We start from the raw sequence: 18,312 nt of genomic DNA, 5'->3' as shown, positions 1-18,312 counted from the left end.
CAAAACAGACACTCATTCAATAAAACTTAAACACAGTACAAAGTGCACTGAAGCAGCAATTTCTGTGTGATGTTTGGTTCTTGCATACACAGCACGGATTTGCTGCACTGACTCAATACTCCTGCTGCACTACATACTGTTGCACTAATTAAGATGTACACAACACAACATTATACCCATACATAGCACTAGTCAACTGATGTACATACACAGCAATTTGCTGCACTTAATTCAACACAGTAAATTAATTCAACAAAGTACATTCTCAGTTCATATACTGATTTGCTTACATACAGTTCAACACAGTACATTCTTAGTTCATAAAACTTATACTAATATATGTCTTACATTAATTCAACACATTACATTCAACAGTAAATTACTTATACAGCTCTATATTTGACTATTTTGATCCATTACACATGAAGTAGATGCAGCTGTTGCAGTTTGAGTTTGTTGTTGACTACTAGAGCTAGGCACATCTTTTGTTGTAGACTGTTGAGTAGAAGAAGATCCCTTTTTAGGCCTTCCACCATTTGACTTGATCTTTGTTGGTGGTGGTTTAGGTGGATGCTTGCAGCCTTTTTTGTAGTGACCTAGGTCACCACAATTACCACATCTCCGTTGCTTGAATTCTCTAACAGCACATACAAGCTTCTTACCTCCTTTTCCTTCATCAGCATCCTTATTTCTTTTCCTCTTGTTAGGGCTTCCAGGCATCTTTTGAAATGGTGGAGGAAGTGGTTTGGCTAAAGTGGTTGTGGGCCACATTTTGTGTCCTGGCATACCATAAAACTTTGGACCATACGTCTTTGCATACATTTCTACAAGATACGCCTCGTGGACAAATTCGTTGGCATCTAATTTTCTAAGAACAATACAAGCCATGGCATGTTTATTAGGATTTCCAATAAGTTTTCAGCTTCCACAATGGTAAGTCTTATTGGCCAAGTTTACAACATAAGAGTCGTCATCATCATCCACCTCAAACTCAAACACATCCACTAGGATTACCCTTAAACCATATATATCCTTTGCATTTTTTTCAATCATTTTGGTGATAGATGACATCAACACACCTTCAAATTTACTCAGCCCTTCCCTTTTAGCTGCACTTCTTTGCATTACATATCTCCTAATCCACTCCATTAGAGAAATTATAGGCTTCCCCCTTGCTTCTACTAACACATTATTGAATGCCTCACAGCAATTATTTAACAACATCCCAAACTTACTCCTACTAGAAAAAGCATGCCTAGACCAGTGTTTTGTAGGAATAGCAACTAGATATTCATATGCTTCAACAGAAATATTCTTTATTTCATTCATTTCTCTATCAAAATGAAACTTTGAAGGTAAATTGTTACTAATTAGTTTGACATGATCTCAAATATTTAAATGTATACTTGATTCCATACCTTGTTGTAAGCTCTTGCTGCTCTCCAAAAGTGTTGTTTGAACAACTCTCCAGGGAACTTGATCTTGAAGTTCGCCCATATATGCCTGTAGCAGAACCTAATTTCAGCTTCAAGAATCACTGACTTCACAACCTAACTCTCTATTAACCCGCTTCTTAAATGCCTTTAATTCCCAAGTTGGATTTTCCCTCCAATCCTCTATGTATTTCTCAGCTAAATACAAAGCAGTTAACTTTGTTATTTTGGTGTTGATGACTTCAAGTGTGCTTGGGAAAATAACTCCTTATTTGAAGTGTCTCCTCATCTTTCAACTTCACAGCATGAACCTTAAAATAACACTTCTCCTTCCCACAAACATAGTTCACAATTCTTGCTTTCGATTTACTACAATCGCATCTATTGTAGCAATACACACTGATCCTACTTCTACCATTATGCAGGTAATAATAATTGTAACCACATTCAATTGCATGATACCTTAGTGCTTTTCTAAACGCATATGTCGAAGGAAACTTAAGGCCTAAAGATAAATTGATCTTACCCTTGAAATCAACCTCAGGATTGAATGTAGGATAGCTGCTTATACCTTCCTCATCATCATTCAATGCACCCAAATCATCATCATCAAACTTCAGTTCATCATCATTAAAGTATATGTCTCTATTGTTTTCTTCATCAACCTCCTTATCTACTATCAATCTAATTTCATCATCACCTATAAACACATCATCAAGACCATAAACTACATTTTCTGCAAACAAATCAGAATCATCCTCATATTCATCCTCATCACCACAACTATAAACATCATCACTACTATCATCAAAATCAGGAACTTGCTGCTCTATGTGGCCTCTCTCATTTTCTGGAAGGTTTAGGGTAGAAATAGCAACAGAGATATTTGTTTTAGATCTAGGGTTAGCACTTAAAGATTCTTTATAACCCGTATATGTGATTGGTGGTCCCATTTTCCCAACATCAACATCTACATTTGCTCTTTCCAACTCATCCACAACCTCATGTGCCACATCAGATCTTTCAATCTCCACCTCATCTACCCTAACATTACCCACCTCAGTTGCCAACTCAGACTGCTTCTTTTTCGACTTACTTGCTTTTTTTCCAGATTTTCAATTTCTTCATCTTATTGATTTAGCTAATTTTAAGAACCCTAATACATTATTCAGACACAACAACAATCAATTTACAAATTACAAGATAAAAAACAACAAATTCAATAGAAAAAACACAGCAAAAGGAAGCAAATTTCTAAAACGAAAAATTTTTTTAAATTATGCCTAAAATACAACAATGAAGTGTAAAACCATAATTCAGTACTGTAGTACATACTAGTATAGGTTAGAAATTTCAACGAGATGAAGTTAAGAGGAGGATGGGAGCGAATTCAGGAGTTACAGGAATGGGTTTATCGCGAGAAGTGCAGAAACAAAGGCATCGAAACACGCTGAAATGAAAAAGAAGGTGCCTTTAAAGAATCACGTGACTGTCACGTGACGGTCAAAGGCTAAACTTAATGGTCAAAGGCTAAAAACCGTTAAAAGGTAGTGTTTTGCAAAGAATTGTATTATATAAGGTAGTTTTTTGCAAAAACTTTTACATAAGGTAGTTTTTTAAAAAGGGGTATAGATTAGGTAGTTTCTTATAATTTTTCCTTAAATAAAACATTACAAATTCTAAAGAAAAGTTAATGTTATTAGGAAGATTTGTTAGGAAGATTTTATTAAAATAGTGAATTTTACAAAATAAAGCATCTTTATGGTTAATGTTTTCAAATTTTAAAAGTTACATGTAATTACTTTGTGACATTTCATTACAATATCATTCAATTTCTTATTAAAAGTGGCTTTCAATTCCCGTTTAATTTCAACATTATAGTGACACTTTAATGTCATTTTAAATTCTTTGATGTTACATATGAGTTTAACTCTATATAAAGAAAAGTTTGAAGATTTTGTAAAATGTACTAGAAAATATTCACATAGTACATATCATTCTCTTCTCTTATTCTCCCTTTGGAAATTAAGCAATACTTTATATATTTTGGTGTTTTCTGCCTAGTAATATTGTCCAAACTACAAATATTATACACGGAAGATTGTTTTATCCTGGGGACATTCGATTATTACGATCTCTAGTTTGTTAGTGCAGTTTGTTAGTCTACAGCTTTCTGTTTGTTAGACATACGTGTCTCAGTTAGTTATTAAGTTAGAATGTTGATTATTTCTATTTTGGTGACAGCTGTAGTATTTAGGACAGTTGTTATCTATTATTCAACTCTATAAATAGAGTCATCCATCTTCTTGTTTGTATATTGGATAATAGAAAAAAACTCTTTCTTTATCCTTTGTACATTTGTTTGCTTTTCACAGTCTTTAAGACTGTTTTCTACATGATATTAGTGAAGAAACGCTTCCCCCTCAATCCTTCTCTTCTTTTCAAGATTGAACGTTCTTCGTTCCCTTTTCTTTCTTCTTGCAACAATGGTGAACCAAACATCAAACCAAGCATCAAATAGTATCCACAATCTTTACCCAAATTCTAATCCTGCTAGTGTGTTTTATCTTCACCCCTCTAACAGTGGGCAAAAACCGATCTCTATTCCTTTTAATGGCGTAGGTTTTTCTAATTGGAAACGCGCTATGACAATTTCCTTGTCTAGGAAAAAAATTAAGATTTGTAGATGGCACACTAAAACAATCTTGAGAAAATTCTGCTAATCACAACTCAATCGAGAGAGGGCTAGCAATGTTTTCATGGGTTGGCTTTTTGGTTCTTTAGAACCTTCCATAGCCAAAATGGTTCTTTATAGGAGTGCAAGAAAGATATGGGTTGAACTCACAAATAGATATGGCTTGTCTTCTTTTACTAGATTATTGAAATAAAGAATATAAAGTGTCACCTAAATACAAAATTTGGGATTTAACGTTTGGGTTTACTTAGTTACTTCTTAGGCATAGAGGCATTATATTCCAATGATGGTATTATTCTTTCCCAAAAAAATTTTGTTACAAATTTATTACAATCTTCTGGTTGAAGACTTCAAAACTGTTCACTCTACCAGTCACAAGGAATTCTTGTTCAAGGTTCTAATAAACTTGTCCTTCAAGCTTATTCTGAATCAGATTGGGGGGTTTGTTTGGATTCACGAAATTCTGAAATTGGATATATTCTATTGCTAGGTAGCACCCCTACATGTTGGAAGTAAAAAAAAATTAAAAAAAAAAAAAAACAGAGTGTGGTGTCAAGATCTAGCTCTGAAGCAGAGTATCGTGCTATGGCAGCTGTAGCATCTGAGGTCACTTGGGTGGTAAGATTACTACAAGAACTCGACATTCATCACCTTGAACATGTGACGCTACATTGTGATAATCAGTCCTTATTGTGATAATCAGTCCTTGAGGGCCTCATCCACCTTTCCTATCTTTGTACCAGATATCAACTTGTTGACCCGTTGACTAAAATTCTCTCATTTACTTATTTGAAGACGCTTTTATACAAACTAGGAGTATCACACCCTCCAGTTTGGGGGTGGGGGGGGTGTATTGAGGTTTACTCGCCACATCAGCAGTTTGTTAGTCTACAGGTTTCTGTTTGTTAGACATATGTGTCTCAGCTAGTTATCAAGTTAAGATGTTGATTATTTTTAGGGATATTATCAATGGTACCCCTGTACTATTGCACTTTATCTTTGGTACCCCCAAATTATCTTGCTAATTACAAACGTGACACTTTTTAAGTTTTTTCGTTAAGTGGCCATTAATTTATGAATTTGACCTAATCATGGTTAGTTTCTTATTGCTTTCTTCTTCTTCCCTTTTCCCTCTCCTCTTCCTTCTCCTTCCATGGCTGCCTCTTTAATGTACTCATCAAGTAAACTTAAACCAATACAATAAACTTAAACCAATGGCACAAAATTAAAATCAAAATAACTAACAAACTCTCATCAACTACACAAACATTGTATTTCCAACAATTTAAATAAATCCAGTTCCCAAATGCCAAACATTCCTCCAAAACATTCAAATCGAAAAATTGAAATTTTTTGGGTTAAAAAAGAAACATGAAAACAAGAAACTGTTGGCTAGTGCTACCTCTATTCTTCTTCTTTCCCTTCATACTTGATTCTTTTCCCCAAATTTTCTTATTGTTTTGTAGTTTTGTTGCTTAATGATTGGTTGATTGATGCAGTTTGATACTTGCAAAACTGTGTATATTCATTCCTTTTAAAGGGGTTTTTGTTTGGAAATTGTATAGTAATTTGAGTAGTTTGTTGCTTGGAGATGCCAATAGTTGGTTTTATTGGTGTGATTGATAAATGATGATTTACAATAGAAGTTGAGATTATGGATTATTTCAATAGTGGTAATTGAGCATGGATTGTGGAAGTAGTAAACCTTGAAGAAGCAGACATGGAAGGAGAGAATGAAGAGGAGAGGGAAAAGGGAAGTAGAAGAAACTAACCATGGTTGGTTTTTTTATAAAAATTAACGGCCACTTAATGGAAAAAACATAAAAAGTGTGACGTTTGTAATTAGCAAAATAGTTTGGGGGTACCATTGAAAATACGAAAAACACAGAGATACCAAAGATAAAGTGCAATAACACAGGGGTACCATTGATAATATCCCTTATTTTTATTTTGTTGACAGCTATAGTATTTTAGGACAGTTGTTATCTATTGTTCAACTTTATAAATAGAGTCATACATCTCCATGTTTGTATATTGGATAATACAGAAATTATAATACTCCTTTCTTTTATCCTTTGTGCGTTTCTTTGTTTTTCACAGTTTTAAGTCTGTTTTCTGCAGAGAGCTATATAATATGTGACTCAGCTAAATTTCAATAACATTGTTCTTGTTATTTTCCAGTTATATTTATAACATGATTTAATATACATTTACTTTCTTAAAGTGATTACATATAACAATAAATTGATCACTCACAATTTTAACGTGATCATTTTTTTAGTCTTAGAGCGATCACTTATAACCATAGTTAACAGAATGTCGATTCTGATCTACGATTCTACGATCTAACGATCCAAAAATCGACGATTGATTCGGATCGTAGGTAGGATCTTAATGTGGTAAAATCGTGCGATCCTACCTATTATCCAACTCGTACGATTCTACCATTTTAAGATCCTACCTACGATCCCGTTCGGTCGCCCATTTTTGAATCGTAGGATCGTAGATTAAAATCGAAATTTTGATAACTACTGTACATGTACTTTACAACTATAGTGCTCAAGAAATTTCCATATTCAAGTGATCATTGATAACACTTGATGTTCTTGTTGACTTTGATAACATTACTTTGGAGAATGTAATGAGGTTGCTCATCGTTTAGCTAAATGAGCACCGGTAGTATTCGTGATGGTGTGTGATCGACTGGTGGACTGATTTTGAACTCAATAACAGCCTCACCTTTCACTTCTAAAAAAAAGCTAGCTAATAACAATGATCTAAATTGTGCGCTCAAGAGTTAACCTTGAACCAAAGCCACCCTGCATCTGAGCATTCACAGATCAAGACGGCCCTGTCCTAATACTAACAACTAAGAAAGGGTAGATGTTAAGCAACTGTAAACTGGCCAAGAGAATCGATGTAAACCATAAATGATGTGTCAATTATCGATCAACTGCTGTCGTGCTACAATGCAGGCTCTACACCACAAAGAAACTCGAAGGCCTTTAGTGTTTCAGCTTGTACTGGTCTGCTATCTCTAACTACACACCGAAAAGATGGAAACAAAGCCAAAATAAAATGTGCCATTACTATTACGTTTAAACTAAGTCAAATGAAAACAAAACAATACAAAAGAAATCTAAGCCTAAAACAATCATTCTACAGAAAAAGGTCCATAAATCCGAGAATACACATCAACATCAGATCCTACGAAAACAATGAAACTCTCAATCTGACTGCAAGTACAGTATAATTAGATGATTTCAGATATTAATGCTACGGAAACTGCAGACATATGCGCTTCCATAGCAAAAAATTCTACTGCTATCCCAGAATAAGAAACTCCCATGGCATAATGCATTCCCCTGTCCGAACGAACATCAAGGAGAGATCATGTTGAATTGGAATCTTGACAGTTGCTGAGGTATTGTGGAGATTACGGGTCCGTATCTCTGCAAAACCAAACAACTCAATTCATTTTTTCTTGCCAGAAAATGATTAAAGGCCTAAATTATAGATCGCATTTTTATTTTAAGATTTTCCAAAGCAACTGTCCGTTTTCTGTATGCAGAATGGTTTTCAAAACTAAAGACATTTATTCGAGCGTGTTCAAAGCCCTAACTTAGATGACAACAAATTGACAGCCCAAAAAGCAGACGATTGTCAATAGATTAGTCTTAACTTACCTGGACATTGTCATAAAGCTCAAAGAGCGGCACAGCCAACAGTTTCAGATTCTTTGGTACAGCAAAGTATTCTCGCTCTGGCAAGTGAACCATGAAAAGTTTTTTGCATTCCTGTCACAGATCCTTCCGAAGTAAGCGTAGCTCAAAATATCTCAATGAAAGGGAAATTATCTTCCAATATATCCTTTACCTTGGGTTTAGTGATGTGAGGGGGGCAGTACGGATACATTACGGTTTCAAAATTTGGCCTCCACCAGTTAGCAACGCACTCGCCAATCTGTAAAATTACATCAATTAACACCTAATATTATGCTTCAATTCAACACTTTAGGAATCAGAGTAACAGTAATAAGCAAAGGGTACGGCATGCTCAAGACAGATAGAAAGAAATATACTCAAAGGGCAACTAAGGACCAAACCTGCCAATTAGGTTGATGAGCACTCGAGTTAGCACCGAGTTTACTGGAAAGTTTTCTCTTCAGTCCTTCAATTTCTATCAGAATATAAGAAAACATCAGAACACCAATAAGAGATTGAGTGCAACGGTTGTGAAAGACCCGAACCCAAGAAAATAGTGCTATACTGCCTACCATTTTCACCCGGCTTCAAACGACCACCAGGAAGCTTACAGAAAGTGTTTCCAATTTGTAGCAGAAGAATGTGTGGATGATTATGCTCTTGGACCTGGCCAAAAAAAAGCCAAATTGATTATATAAGGAAGATATAAATTTTATCATGTATACAGCCTTTTATTCCAAAATTAACGACCAATTAAAAAGAAAAAGCTCTGATGAGATTTTACAGAGTACAGACAAAAGAAATGAGGATTCCAAATTTTCCTAGGCATTGAGAGTTCAACAGCGCACATTTACCTTATCTATTAGTTCAAAGCATCGAGCAATTCTATGCCATGCTTAATAATTAGACATTGGATATACATCTGCAACAGCATAAAGGGGTAAAGATCCTATATTCAGACCTGTGAGCTTTCCCTCTGATCTTTTCCCTCACATTGCTGCTCGCCCCCAAGCCACCAGACAGACAGCTAACATTCATGATCATTAAAAAAAATCATACACACACAAACCACCCTAATCAGATATAACTGTTCACTAAGTTTTAAGAAAAAACAGCTATCGTTGATGATCACTAAAAATATTGATTATTTGACGGTTTGATGATAGATTCTCCTTAGTGCATAGATTACATCACACAAAGAGGCATAACAATTAACAAGAACAGGAAGAAATGAATTCACTAAAAAACATGATAATAAATCATCACCAAAAGGAAACACAATACATTACATTACATAACCCAAATTCCATTGAGTGCCTCCCACTTATGGTGGGGTTTGGGGGTCGGATGTACGCAACCTTACTCTTGTTAGTAATAACAAGATCAAAGAGGTTGTTTCCGACATTTAAAATTTTAAAAGTTGGCGTGTGAAGTAAAACTTACCAGCAGAATGCCTTCCACACTGGTCCTCATGCCTTCTCTGTAGTAACTATAAATGAAAAAACATAAAATAAGAAAGTAAAAATCTAAGACATAAAACAATAGCTTAATAGCAAATATTGAGAGAGGATAAGGCATCTTATTCTCAAAACCCAAAGAAAGATAGAGCCATCTTAATTCTTAAGTGTTCCACCATTTAGAAAAATATGCAAATGCAATTGATAGAAGCTAAGGATGCAGAAATCTTAGCCCATATGGACATTAAAATCAATCAACAGCCATAATCCTTTCTTTCATATCATCATTCACCATGGATAATCTAATCTATTTTCCTTTGATTAACAGAACAAGCGGAAAAAACAGCTCAATTTCAACTTTGCTCTATACTCAGAAAAAAAATTCAATAGGACCCATATTGACATTTAGTACAACCCTCCTTTTAGATCGAATTAATTGTAGATTAAGATAGAAACGTAGATATTCAAATTGATGACAAGCAATAAGGTCAAACAAGAAAATGTTCTCCGATACAGAACCAGTTACTACAATGATGAACATGTTAACCAACTGACTCCTTGTCATATGGTAGGTTCAGTGTAAGTTATGCCTAGTGTAAACTGTAAAATGAATGAGCGCTTGAGAAGATTGCAATCACAACTTTGTGGATAGTTGTCATGCCTACTTCTATTTATTCAACCATAATACAAAAGAAGTAATGCTATGATGAACGGAATCTTTCCAAACAGATTAAAGAAGACATTTCTATCATGATTTCCATGCCTACATCTATTTCATCAACCAACTGTTACTTAGTACGTCATGTATTAATGATGCTACATGGTAAGTTGGTAATGGAAATTTTATATTATCGTGTATCCCAAAAGGTTCATGTTCATAACTTCAGTAAAAATCAACAAACTCAGCTCTGAAAGTCATTACAGTTTAAAAAACCAAAAAAAAAAGGGCCAAATCCTAATTGATATATTTTAGAAGTATCTCCTCAATAAATTTACTAAACACAGCAAAATTTTAGACAGGAGCCTTCATAAAAAGTAGGAAGAAAACATTTGTGGGACTTGATCAATTTCTCAAAGTTATGCAGTTTGTTTGCCAACCCAAAAGTAAGAATTGGAAGAAATAATCAGGAAAAATACCTTCTTCGCAAAAGATCAAAATTTGTTTGCCAACCCAAAAGTAAGAATTGTGATTCACCCCACTTCATCATAAGTTGCTTCAGTTAGTGCAAACAAATTAATTACTCCCTCTGTCTCACTAAGTTTTTCCTTAGAAAATATTAGACATTTAGAGTATACTGAGTATTTAAGCCCATGCCAAAGCACTATGAAAATAGTGGCCCAAAGTACTATGAAATTAGTGGACAAAAAACTGTAAAAACTTAAGTCCAAAAGATAGAAAACAAAACAAAAGTAGTAGCACAGGTCAGAAATAAGTGACGAGTCATCGCTTATCTCTGGAAAGTGATGTTTTGACAAAAAAAAAAAAGCTGACTCGCCGCTAGGAAACGATGTTTGCGTATTTCCTTCATTAATAGGTGGTTACTGAGTTTATAAAAACTGATTATATCAGTGTCATGTCACTTCTTGACATGTAGAAGGTGGTAAAACACACGGGGAAGTGGTAAGTTATGCTTAAATCTCTATATAAAAGGGTGGTTGCATCAAAGAATTAGGGTTACACATAACTAATTTCTGATTTTTGTGTTTCTAATCTCTATTATTCCTCCTCATATTTTCTCTACAAGCTTTTGAGTGAAAGAAATTTGCAAAGTCTTTTCACTTTATTTCTTAGATTTCTCTATTTAAACCCTTGTTATTCACACTGTCTAGGCATATTGAGCTCATACTTAGATGCAAACCGTTGTATCTCAAAAGTGTATTCCAAGTTCAAGCCTAAGCACAAAGTAGGCGGAATAGCGCTCTTAGAAAAACTAGATAGCATCTCGGTTTGGTATAAGTTTCCGAAAACAGTACGGTCTATAGTTATCAGAATCCCGATTCTGATCTACGATCTTACGATCCAAAAACAGGCGACTGACCCGGATTATAAGCAGGATCTTAATGTGGTAGAATCGTGCGATCCTACTTAGCTCATGAATTTAGGTGGTAGAATCATAACACGATTCTACGATCCTACGATCCAACAATTTGATCCTACATGGGTAGTTTCTATCGTAAAGCATTTTCATATAATACAGATTTGACTTATTATAAATATGTATTTGAATAATTACATCAATGTCTTTGTAAAATTAAAGTTTTTCTTGATTTAGAGGTTAAAAATGATTATTAAAAATAATTTTTTTCAAAACATAATAGATAAAGTTAAATAAGTTTATATTTACGCCTTAAAACAAAAAAAAAAGAACAAATATAATTGATAATTAGTAATCCAACATACATTAATGCTTATTTGTAAGATCACACGATCCTACGATTCGATTCTACCGATTTTGATCCTACCCCTCAACGATCCTAGGTAGAATACCGACCCTAATAACCGGTCTAAAATTCTTTGTTTTAGGGATAGTATTAGTGCAAGTTCATGATTTTCTTAGTAAGCTTAGTTTTCTTAGCATTTGTAGTAGGATTGTTTCAAGAATTGTAACCTAAAACATCATTTGCTTAGGGTGGAAACTACCTCCAGGATCTAACAAGATAATTCACATATTAAAGTCACTCTATGAATTACCTCAAATAGCCAAATAACAACTGATACCCTAACCATAATTAGTAACTACAATCAAATACTATCAAAATAACAACGTTTCTACACTTGCAGGTTATAAAAACAAAACTCAACAAAAACCCTAGAATCCGGCCAACCCTAAATGAAATTTTCTAAAAGAAAAACTCCATTAAACTCAAAAACCATGAATTCAAAAAAACCCACCCAAATATTTTTTTTTAAAAAAAAAAAAACTTTCCAAGTGGATATTCATAGTTCACATAATAATTATTTAAAAAAACAAGAAATTTCAAACATCATAGTTCATACATAAAAACGGAGAACATATAAACCCAGATCAGAAACATCCAAATCAATTAATTTAAATAAATACTAAAAAAAACAAGAAAGGGGAATTACTTGACTTTCATTCGAGCAAGTCGGTCCGCAACAGAAGTATCTTTCTCAAGCTTGGGTTCTTTTGTGCCGAAAGTGTAGCTTGAAAGAGGATACACAGACACCATTGAAGACGACGACGCCACCATGGTTTCTTCCTTTCTGGTTTTCTCTCAGGCGGTGGGCGGGAAGAAAAACACTTGATACCTGGTGTTTTAATAGACTTGGTACTCTAATTTATTTGCAAGAAAACTATTACATCAATTGGTGTTTGGACGTTCCTATTAATTAGCTTCATTAGGTGGCTAGTTGGTTAAATAGTAAAAAAAAAATATTTTTGTTATTGGCTTTTAAACATAAAATAAAAAAACTACTTTAATTAGTGTTTTTTTTTTGCCTTTTGGCTTGTTATCCACTTTTCTTTAATAAACAGCCAAAAGTTAATACGTAAAAATACTAAATATCTCTATAAACTGCTGTTTTTTCAGGTAGCTTAAAAGCCAACAAAAACAGTCATTATTTTCAACTAGTTAAACAAGCCAACTAAAAGAACAACAGTCAATTACCAGACATCCCAAATGAAACTCATATTTTATTCTTAATTAAATATTTTAGAAATTAAAATTTTGATAAAGAAACTTTATTAATTAGCAATTACTTCAACATAGAAAAACAAATATATATATTAAGAAACTCTAATTTGAAATTTTATGTAGTTTTTAAATTCAAAATACAATATTCTAAAAAACTTTGAACCAACATATTTAATTGTGATATGGTACTAATATATCAATGAATAAGGTAATGTTAACTTTGGTAAAAATATTTCATACGGAAAATCACTATGATGAGAATGTCATGTTGAATTTAACAATCCTTTTATTAGATTGTATGATTTTAAAGTGATTATTTATAATCTTAAAATGATATTATAGTTTTAAAATGATAATTATTATTATAATACCCCTGATCTTCTGACCCCTTAACAAAACCAAATAAAAAGGCTATTAATGTTGTATTAAAGTTGTAAGATTTAGTTGTGATTAGTTATTTTTGGGTAACGCAAGCCAATATGCTCAAAATTAGTTAATGTAAAGAAACGATTCACACATACTTCTACTTTAAGTTGATGGAAAGACTTATGTTGTGTCGAGTTAATGATTTTGACTTGTATTGAATAAGTTATGTGCGTGCTAAAGTAATCGGAAACTCATGTTGAATGGGTGATAGCGGTTACTTTGGTATTTAGTTTGTTATGGAAAAGTAGTTAAGGGAACTTATTAGTTCTACTCATAACTTATATAGGTGACCATTTCGTAAGAGGAAAGTAGAGCCTTAGTTGGGTCGGAAATTCATGGGTGTTACAATTATAGCCTTGAGTTGAGTACAAGACTTGTTGAAATTATTATTAATTTTCGTGTAATGCAGTGAAACATTATGTACTTCCTTTGTTTCTTTTTATTTATCCACATTACTAAAATTGGTAGTTTAATAAGTTTGTCCACTCTAAAATCATTTTCTTTTTTGGACATAAATTTTTCAAAAACTATCATCATACTCATTGTAGACTATGTTTAAGTAATCTATGTTAGCATTCAATTAACCAATAGAAAGTGACATGATATTATTTAAAAAAGTCTCCTTCTCTCTCTAGGGTTAGGGTTTCTTCTCTAGGGTTTCCTATCCTAGCTTTTCTCCCATTGATTCTAGGCTCTTTTCCCAAGATTAATTGCTGACGAATTGACAGTCCACTGCTTCAAGTTGCACATTGTCAATAATGAAGATGACATTGTGGATTTTGCTGAGACTTCCGATGAAGGTAATGATGAGAAACTATCTCTACGGCTTGTAGGACGGGTTGTTGCGGAAAGGCCATTAAACTTTGACGCTGTTAAACGCACTCTCATGCATGTCTGGAATCTCAAGGATAGAGTGGTGATTAGATCTATTGGTGTGAATTTATTCCTATTCCAATTCTTCCATTAGAGGGATAGGGATAAAATACTTAATGGAAGGCCATGGTGATCTAAGAATAAGTTATTTGTCATACAAGAAATCACTGAAGAGGCCCAGTCATCCGAAATGATATTGAATTTCTCTCCCCTTTGGATTTTTTATATAATCTTCCATTCGGTTATAGATCTGATGCTAGGGTTAAGGCTATTGCTAAGACCTTAGGAAAGGTTATGGAAATTGAAGAAGATTTCTTGGACTTTAACCCTTATCATAAGGTTAGGGTTTGGATGGATATAACCAAACCTCTGAGACGTTCTCAATTAATCCGTACAAAGGGGAATAATACTGTTAAAATTAATCTTAAATATGAAAGACTACCACATTTTTGTTTTCTGTGTGGTATCGTGAGCCATACGGAAAAAGACTGCTCTAATGTTTCTAAGGAAGAAAAAGAGGCGAGATATGGGTGGGGTATGGATATTCGGACTTCTCCTCGAATGGGTTATAACATACTCAAAGAAGAAGAAAATTCTCTCAAGTTGAAGAAGTGCCTTTTTGTCCCGAAGCCAAAAATAGACTATGCTCCTGGGGTATCTTCGAACACACATGAGCAGGTCCTTCCTATGGTGAGTATTAAGGAGAAGGATAGTATGGGGAATGGGGCAGTGACGTCTGGTAGTGAAGGAGTTCATAGTGATAATTTGGCTTCGTCAAATGTTGGCCAGTGTCCACCTAAGGATGATCCACCATCTATTGACTATGAGAAAGAATTATTAATAGTTGATGGCAATAGTAAGGGGAGTTGTGAAGTAGTGGAGTGCAGCCTACCTGTTGATTCTGTGGATCATCCTTTCCATATTGCCACGTATGATACTATGGTGAAGAAATTTGTCAAAGCTAGAAGAGAAAGACAAGATGGTGGAATAACAAGGGGGTACTTAGAAGCAGGTGAATAATGAGAAGCTCTGTACTGAGAGAGATTCAACTAGTAAAAGGAAGACTTGGACACTGATGTGGAGATGGAAGAGGGTGATGTTGAGTTGAAAAGAATATGTGTAGGCACTGATGTTGGTTCGGTGGTCACAGGTGATTTAGTAGCGGATGCTGGCATTGACCAGCCCTGCGAACAGTAATGAAAATCTTGAGTCGGAACTATCGTGGGATCATAACCCCGAGACAGTTCAAGCTCTCCGCACGTGGTGCTGGAGACAGCGCCCTGATTTTGTTTTCATTATGAAGTCTATGCTAGATAGTAGTAAACTAGAACTTGTTCGAAATAAGTGTGGTTTTCAGAATGGTGTTTGTGTTAGTAATTAGGGTAACTCTAGAGGCCTGGGTTTGTGGTGGAAAGAACAACGAGTCAGTCTTAAGTGCTTCTCTGATAAGCATATTTCTGTGGTGGTTGAGCTTGATGAGTATGAGAACTCTGGATTGCAAATGGTATTTACGGGTGGGCGGATACAACAAACAAATTCAAGACTTGGGATCTCATGCAATCTTTAGTAAATGGTGTGAAAATCCCTTACATTTTGTTTAGGGATTTCAATGAGATTCTTAAATTTGATGAAGAGGATGGAGCTCAAAGATGTGCGAGGGATATAGATGCTTTTCGAAACTGTATTAATAACTGCAATGTGGTTGATTTAGGTTACCGTGGTAGTTATTTCACCTGGTACTGTGGGAATTCTCAGTCAACTTATATTCGTAAAAGGCTCAATCGTTTCCTTGTTTCACTTGGATGGGTAGACTTACTTCCGGGAATTGATGTTCGACATTTTTTGATCTACAGGTCGAATCATACACCCATTTTGCTATGTACGGAGAACCGAAAAAGGGAGGAATGCAACGAGAAATTGTTCCGTTTTGAATCCTTTTGGCTGTCAAAGGAAGGGTACAGAGAGGTAGTTTCTAAATTTTGGAATTCGAATGTCAGTAGCCCCATGCATGCTAAATTGGAAGAATGTGGTAATTCTCTTAAGGAGTGGGCCTCCAAGGAGTTTGGTGAGGTTAAGCGATTGATTAAATCTACTGAAAGAAAGCTTGCTAATGTGCAAAAGCAATCTCCTGATGCTAACATGATTGCTAGTGAATTAGATAGGTTGCACGGAGTGGAGAAGGCTTATTGGCACCTTCGATCAAGGGTTAATGAATTAAAAGATGCCGACAAGAACACCAAGTATTTCCACCGCAAAGAAAGTTCGAGGATAAAGTGAAATCTAATCCGTGGGATTAATGATGAGAATAGGAATTGAAAGACCTCTAAAACTGACATTGAAAGATTGGTTGTGGCCTACTTCAAGAGTATCTTTGCTTCTAGTTCCCCTTCAGGATTTCCAGAAACACTTGAGGGCATTGACACTATGGTGACCGAGGAGATGAACCAGCTGCTTGATTTGGAACCAACTCGTGAGGAGATTCGTTTGGCGCTCTTCCAATTGCACCCAACAAAAGCTCCAGGTACTTATGGTTTTCATGCTTTATTCTTTCAGAAATTTTGGGATATTATTGGTGATGATGTTATTTGTCTGGTTAAAATGTGGTGGAGGGGTGACTTTGATTTGAAACCTATTAATAAAACTTGCATTTCTCTTGTCCCTAAATGCCATGATCCGAAAAGAATGATTGAGTTCCACCCAATTAGCTGTTGCAATGTCATTTACAAAATTATCTCTAAAATGATGGCTAACAAACTTAAAGTTTTCTTAGGGGATATCATCTCAGTTAACCAGAGTGCCTTCATTCCTAAAAGATTAATGCTCTTCTTGCTTTTGAAGCTTTCCATGCTATGAAAAGATGGGGGAACAGGGGTAGGGAGGCTTTTTGCACTGAAATTGGATATGATTAAAGCTTATGACAGAGTTGAGTGGATTTTTTGGAAAAAGTTATGTTGAAAATGGGTTTCAATGGGTTAATCGGATTATGAGTTATATTTCGAGTATGTCTTACTCTTTTAAAATAAAAGGTGCGGTGTGTGGGGAGGTTGTGCCATCGAGAGGGTTACGATAAGTAGACCCTATATCTCCTTACCTCTTTATCATTTGTGCGGCTTTCTCAAGGTTGATATCTATTGGCATTGAGAGAAGGAGTATACATGGCATTCGTATTTGTAGAGGAGCCCCTATTTTATCTCACTTGTTTTTTGCAGATATCAGTATCCTTTTTACTAAAGTATCGGTGCAGGAATGCTCAGAGATAGCTAATATCATTAGCATATATGAGAGAGCTTCTGGTCAAAAGTGAATTATGATATGACTGAGATTTCTTTCAGCAAGGGGGTACAACATCACTTAAGGAGAAATATTGTGGATACTGTTAGGGTCAAAGAGGTGGACCAACATGCCAAACACTTGGGTCGCCCTATTATCATTAGCCATTTAAAGAAGGAGATTTTCACTTGCTTGACAGACTGCATATGGAAAAAACTTCATGGTTGGAAGGAGAAATTTTTGTCCAAAGTAGGGAAGGAAGTATGTTATTCAATCTATTCTGATTTATATGATGAGTATCTTTAGATTACCGAGTGGTGTTATTGATGAACTTCACTCTTTGTTGCCAAATTTTGGTGGGGTTCGAGCAATGAGCCAGCGAAAAATTCATTGGCACAATTAAAGCCATATGTGCCTCTTGAAAAGCAAGGGGGGAATGGGGTTTCGTGATTTGAAATGCTTCAGCACAACTTTGTTGGCTAAGTAGTCGTGGTGCTTATTAGAATGTGTACTTTCTTTGCTACTAAGTGTTTTTCAAGCTCGATACTTCAAACATTCATCAGTCTAAGAGGCTCACCGTGGTTATGATCCTAGTTTCACGTGGAGAAGTATTTAGCGTGCAAAATCAATGCTCATTGAGGGTCTTGGGTGGCGTATTGGGAATGGTGCAAATGTTAGGGTCTGGCATGACACATAGATTCCCAAGGGGCGTAGGCTAGATGTTCCTAACACTCCGATTAATAGCCAACCCAATATGTTGTGTCAGAGTTGATTGATTTTAATACTGGATGTTAGGA

General features: G+C 35.0%; 2 protein-coding genes across 2 annotated transcripts in view; one reads left to right on the top strand and one right to left on the bottom strand.

The window, feature by feature from the left end:
- Positions 1-7,185: 7,185 nt before the first annotated feature.
- Positions 7,186-12,631, bottom strand: LOC130811042 (pre-mRNA cleavage factor Im 25 kDa subunit 2). Its single transcript, XM_057677192.1, has 7 exons — positions 12,378-12,631; positions 9,276-9,321; positions 8,405-8,498; positions 8,234-8,307; positions 8,005-8,091; positions 7,815-7,925; positions 7,186-7,580 (listed from the first exon to the last, which is right to left on the bottom strand). Exons 1-7 carry the CDS (start codon positions 12,500-12,502, stop codon positions 7,509-7,511), a joined length of 609 nt encoding a protein of 202 aa, XP_057533175.1. The 5' UTR covers positions 12,503-12,631; the 3' UTR covers positions 7,186-7,508.
- A 4,926-nt stretch (positions 12,632-17,557) lies between these two features.
- LOC130810729 (uncharacterized) overlaps positions 17,558-18,312 on the top strand; it is a 1,184-nt gene continuing 429 nt past the window's right edge. The window contains exons 1-2 of the mRNA XM_057676863.1: positions 17,558-17,776; positions 18,311-18,312. The exon at positions 18,311-18,312 is cut by the window's right edge and continues 72 nt beyond it. Coding sequence (XP_057532846.1) covers positions 17,558-17,776; positions 18,311-18,312 — 221 coding nt within the window. The remainder of the gene's footprint in view (positions 17,777-18,310) is intronic.

Source organism: Amaranthus tricolor, chromosome 4 (genome assembly GCF_026212465.1).
Source record: "Amaranthus tricolor cultivar Red isolate AtriRed21 chromosome 4, ASM2621246v1, whole genome shotgun sequence".
NCBI classification, from domain to species: Eukaryota; Viridiplantae; Streptophyta; class Magnoliopsida; order Caryophyllales; family Amaranthaceae; genus Amaranthus; species Amaranthus tricolor.
Note: the sequence above shows the minus strand (reverse complement) of the source record. Positions and strands in the feature narration are given on the sequence as shown.

Excerpts from the sequence above, each read along its gene's own strand:
- LOC130811042 (XM_057677192.1), bottom strand. The coding sequence starts at position 12,502 with ATGGTGGCGTCGTCGTCTTCAATGGTGTCTGTGTATCCTCTTTCAAGC. Across the intron at positions 8,308-8,404 it reads TTTGAAGCCGGGTGAAAATG|AAATTGAAGGACTGAAGAGA; the intron begins GTAGGCAGTATA and ends ATATTCTGATAG. Across the intron at positions 8,092-8,233 it reads CTCATCAACCTAATTGGCAG|ATTGGCGAGTGCGTTGCTAA; the intron begins GTTTGGTCCTTA and ends GTAATTTTACAG.